This window comes from Plectrocnemia conspersa, unplaced genomic scaffold (assembly GCF_051122295.1).
Source record: "Plectrocnemia conspersa isolate PC_06_02 unplaced genomic scaffold, ASM5112229v1 ptg000012l, whole genome shotgun sequence".
NCBI lineage: Eukaryota > Metazoa > Arthropoda > Insecta > Trichoptera > Polycentropodidae > Plectrocnemia > Plectrocnemia conspersa.
Genome location: NW_028277176.1, coordinates 17,464,619 through 17,470,190, shown reverse-complemented (window position 1 = coordinate 17,470,190; position 5,572 = coordinate 17,464,619). Strand labels below are relative to the sequence as shown.

The window sequence follows — 5,572 nt, the reverse complement described above, 5'->3', positions numbered from 1 at the left end:
GCATATTTTTATATGGTGCTAGCAAGTCACAATAAATAATTTTAAACTAGAGGCTTGCTTAAAAAAATATGTAAAATTATAGTACTGATTTTTAATTATAAAAAAATATTTATATATTAACTTTTAAATTAAGTTGACTATACCAAAATGATTTATTCGATTCGGATATTATATATTAATTTCGGCCAGTATATAAATTTTTTGAAATTTGTTAGTGAAATTTGTTAGTTGCATATAAAAAAAAGCAGCCATAATAGCCATATTTAATTTTATGTAAGTGTTACCCTGCTTAGTTAGTCGTAAAATAATTTTAATAAGTGACTAATTTGAGAATTATATACCAAATTGTGTAACGCTAGTATTTTTTCCATAATTTTAATTATTATTAAGAATGTTATATTATAATATATATGGCGAATGTTCCAGAATCATTAAAATATATAAACAAACAATGCTTTAGCTGTTCACTTTTATTTTTGCAATGTTTTATATCAATTGATAATTTTTTAACACATTACATTGAAAGCCATATATTTATTTGTTATAAGAGATTATTGTTTATCATAGTATGATTAAATTGTTACCATTTATATAAATATATCATGACACTATAAAATTTGTTTTTATCGTATTGTTAAATAAACCTAATATCAGCGGACCTTTTATTTTTTTATAAAAAAAACTTATTCAAAAATATGTCTAGGTATAAATATCAAAGCTCAGTTTATAATAAATAAGTTACATCATTTTTAAATCTATTTACAGAGGTGAGTCAATTTAAAAGTGCGATAAAAATAAAAACATCGCTATATGGCAAGTATTAGATATAATTTGAAGAGCGGCTGAAAAGTAGTAATACGAATCATACCACAGCAGTAGCTTAACATGGCTGCCGCTCAAGCTCAAACATCACTCTTTTGTTGGTTTTCTAAGTAATAAAGTTATTAAACTCATTGAAATATACAAACGAATGAAGGTTCAGTACGGTGATACATGTCTGTCACTTCAACAAATGTATGAGTGGACTAGGAATTATGTCCTTTTTCGTTTGATATATTGAGGTATACATTTGACTCACCTTTGTATAGTAAAAATATATCATTTATTTTACATGCTACGTATAATCTTAATTATATTAATTGAGATGCTTCATTTTTTAAAAACATATATTGGCTTCTCTTTCTTTGATGATATTAAATTATTACATAATTGATTCTTTGCTTAATTTTATATATCTCTTAAAGGAGTTTTGGTTTGACATATAAATGTGACAATAACATTATACATGCAAGTCTAACTTATTTAATTATATTAAATACAAAAAAACTAATAATAAATCACTATGATTTGTAAAAAAATCACTACTTGTATCAAAGTAAAATAATATCAGTACTGAGCATATTTTATATGATTTTATATCAGTACTGGTCCTAGATAAGAAGCTTCATCGCAAAAAAACGTTTTGGGCAATGGTATTTCTTGAAGTTGTACAATATTTGGACTGATCTCTTTTGCGACTGTGTAATAATGGCACTGACGTTCGGCACCGTCTTCAATATAAGCAGAATAAGGAGGCGCAAGAATGTCCAAGAACGCAGCCGGGCCATTCAAGGATTCGATTTCGTGAAAGTTAGAATCTTCAGGAGTCAGCAGGCAGCTCTCCGTGTCCGCATTGCAGCATTTGTTCATCATCACGTTTGCCAAATACGCCTTATACTTGGGATGGGCCGATACTACGTCCACGTTCATGTTTTCAGAGTTGATTTTCGAGAAGCACCTCACTCGCACGTTACCCGATATGACTTTCAGCAGTCCGTACATTTTCGGGTGGTCGTGCAGCGGCATGGTGAATCCCGGTTTCAAGACGAATATGCTAATGGTGAGATTTTGGTTTTGAAATATTTCTATGTAAGTACACGGCGCTTTGCCTTTCATCTCCCATAAACCCGGCTCGTTGAATGTAGGGTCTAATTTGACGTCATCAGCTCTGACTTGATCGATTAAGCCTTTTAAAAGTTTGAAGTTGTACGTAAAGTCTGAGTCGGAAGATAACTTTGGTGTGAACGTCTTCACGGCTTGCTTGAATAAGTTGATTAGAAGTTGCGGTTTCATTGTGTCTGGCTCTTCGAAGTCCATTGAAGCTTTAATTGTCCCGTGTTATCAATTTCAATCGGAATCTATAAAAAATAATATAAAATTAGGTTATAATTTATTTAACATATAAAATAGATTATTACTGTATAATACAAAGAGAAAATATAAAATTAGAAGGTATGTTTAATAAAAATTCTATAATATTTTTGATAAAATAAGCCCCATAATAAATTATTTGATTTTCACAGAAGACTTGTTATATTAAAAATATATATCAAATGATCTACATATTTTTTTTTATTATTGGAAAATTGTATATATCGTCAACTTGAAAGAAAACTGAAAATTAATAATTTCAATTTTTAAAACAAAAAAAATATTTTTTTCTAATTTCTATGGTAAAACGTTTTCATCTTTTTTACTTTCTGCTATAGGATTTTTTAAAAAAAGTTTTATTTTTTCTAATAGCCACCATTTTGAAACTTACCTAAGATATTTAAAAATAAAGTTTTATGGTGATTTGAATAAAACAACGGCAGATATGAAGTCTTCAAAAAACATTATATCCCACATAAAATATGATAAAAATAAATTTTTATTTCAATTTCTATCGTAGAACATTTTTGATCTTTATTTTTTTCTCTCTAGGAATTTTTTACATGTTATTTTATTTTAATAGCCTAAGATTTTTCGTAATGAAATTACGATTTTTTAATTACTGCTATTTTGAAACAAGATGGTGAATTAGGCTAACTAATGAACTTTGTTCTGTTTTAGTTGTCACTCGTTTTGGAGTAAATGTAAAATACGTTTTAAAATTTATACAGGTTAGGTGTGAACGAGCAGCAGCGAGTGAGAGTTGGTCAAAACAGTAAGCACCCCATGAATAATTCTCTGCAACGAACCTACTTGTCATTTATAATTGTATATAAATAAATAAAATGTATAAGCAAATGAATAAGTATTTTTTTAAATAAATTTGACTCCTGATAAGAGGAAAGTACCAAAATAAATATTCAGTATTTAAATAAAATGATCAGAATTTAATATAAAATGATCGGTATTTAATATATGATCGATAATTATAATAAACGGTTGGTTTTAAAATTATTGACAGTTGAAAAATGTCCATTTGCTTTCAACTAATTTTGATACACAAAATAGCTTATTCTAAGGACATACAATATATCATAAGCATTGAAAAAATAAGTTTTAAATTGTGCATTTCAGCTTTTCAAACAAAGATGAGGATATGTTAGTTTCTGATACTAAGACATATTGAAATGAAAATTACCAACTATTATATAAAATTGTCAGTTAACCTTAGTTAAATACATTATATATTTTTTTGATAGTTTTTACACAATAGCAAAACAAGATGTATGTTCGTATTGATACTTTTTTTAATTTTTAAATATACTTTTATTGTGTGAGAAAAGAAAATCAATGATATCTTAAATTATTCTATTTTATAAGGTTATAAGGTTAAAAGGAAACAATGAAATAAAATACTATTGTCCTCCACGCGACCTTTTGTGTCGCAAAAGTGGGCGTAACAAACCGAGGTTAAATGTATTTTTAAGTCGAACAAATGTTAAATCTTGATAATAAAAACGTACACGTGTGTCTACCTTCTCTCTTAAATAACTTTTAAATTGATTTTAATATTAAAAATCCGAAATGGTTTACGAAATAAATAAAATTTTACAATAAAGGCGATAATTGGTCATGAATATCTATACTAGAATCCATTTCGTCGACAAAACATCGTGGATTATAAAACTGTTTTAAGACATTTTTTCATCTTTTCGATGGAAAAGCATTAGGACTTTACACCGTTTTGCAGCCTGTCTTCAGGAGAAAATAGTCAGTAATTGTTTTTTTATCAATATGTATAGAAAATGTATGAAGAATTGTATCGGATATTGTATAGAAAAATATGTACTTGTAAAACATATGTTGTTAAATTAAGTATAAAAGTGATATATGAAAAATATCACAAAAAATAAAATCGATTTAATAGTATAAACTATATATAGGTGCACAATAACATATGTTCTGTAAATATAGGTACATAAGACTCGGTCAAAACAATATGTAACACTAAATAAAGGTAACACATTTGTGCTGCAAATAACGTTAAATATGCAAACACAACCGCCATCTTGTTTTACAATTCAATGTAAATACGGCGTAATTATAAAACACCGATAAAAACATTATCGAAGATGTCAATCGATAGTAATGCAGTGTTTTGATTCCGTTGAAATAAAATTAAAGGGCTAATGCGTTCCAGAATCTCAACTTACGTTTACATATAGTGTGTGTGTGTTATTGTTGTGCGTCTAGACACCGCAATCGATTATTAGACGGCTGGCTGTAGCAACACCTCGGCTCGGTATGACAGGAATGTGTACAAACGTCAATGGGTTTCAAAAAGCTTGCGAACGCACGTACGCCAAGGACGCGTTCACAAACGCACTCGGATCAATACTTTCATGTTCGCGAAAGCACCAATTACAAATGAATATACTTTTTATTTTTTGTAATTTAATGAAATTTAAAAATATTCAAATTAGTCATTTTCAATTTTTTCAATATTCTTATCACTAATTGGCTAATATAGAACATCTCTAAGGAAATGTTGTAAACAATTTAAACAAATAATCTTCCGTATTTAAAATTAGTTATTTATATTATTATTATTATTAATATACAATATTGGGTACTTGTTAGTTAGCACGGCGCCACGCTTAAATACAACCAGTTGCTGCGTCTCACTGCTATGCGCCTGTTTGCCAGTCAGTGTCCACGTTTATTAATTTATTATATGTAATGGAAATTAATAACCAAACATTTTATAGTAATCAAAACTGTCAGTTGCGAAACGTCCATTTGTTCAAATCTAAACATAAACTTAATGAATATAATGGTTTAATTTTCTTAGAATAGGTTTGAGTTTGAACAGCACGGGAAACGCAGTGGGAAGTAACAACTGGTGTTAACTAACAAGTACCTACCCATTATTATTTAAATAATCATTTGATGCAATATAATTACCCCCTCTTTTATTTAATGCTTTGCATAGAAGTTCTTACACTATTTTCTGGTATGAAAATGAGAGCGTGTTTATTGCGTGTATTAAGAAATTGATGCACCGACTGCTGAGTAGTATTTATTTTATGTATATAATAGTCTAAATTATGTTACCTGATAATATGCGAGTGAACGGTGAACTTCCCATCGAGGTCAATAAAAATATGGTACCGCCGTCCGCCGCCGTCACGCGAGTGTTACCAGAGTACCACCAAGTTTTGGCCATAAATAATGAATAAGTCAATATAAAAATAGGCCTCCACATTTGTCAAATTTTAATTAAAGAAAAACCAATACGTATTTAGACGTACGGCAGTAACTTTTTATTTATTTTTTTAAGAACTGTTGGTTTACCTAAAATAACTTAACCACCATTTATTAT

General features: G+C 28.6%; 1 protein-coding gene across 1 annotated transcript; it reads right to left on the bottom strand.

The window, feature by feature from the left end:
* Positions 1–455: 455 nt before the first annotated feature.
* LOC148228454 (2-aminoethanethiol dioxygenase) lies at positions 456–4,496 on the bottom strand. Its single transcript, XM_088199027.1, has 2 exons — positions 4,404–4,496; positions 456–2,177 (listed from the first exon to the last, which is right to left on the bottom strand). Exon 2 carries the CDS (start codon positions 2,134–2,136, stop codon positions 1,414–1,416), a length of 723 nt encoding a protein of 240 aa, XP_088055153.1. The 5' UTR covers positions 2,137–2,177; positions 4,404–4,496; the 3' UTR covers positions 456–1,413.
* Positions 4,497–5,572: the final 1,076 nt, after the last annotated feature.

Bases quoted from the DNA above. Each gene is read 5' to 3' on its own strand.
- LOC148228454 (XM_088199027.1), bottom strand. From the start codon at position 2,136: ATGGACTTCGAAGAGCCAGACACAATGAAACCGCAACTTCTAATCAAC.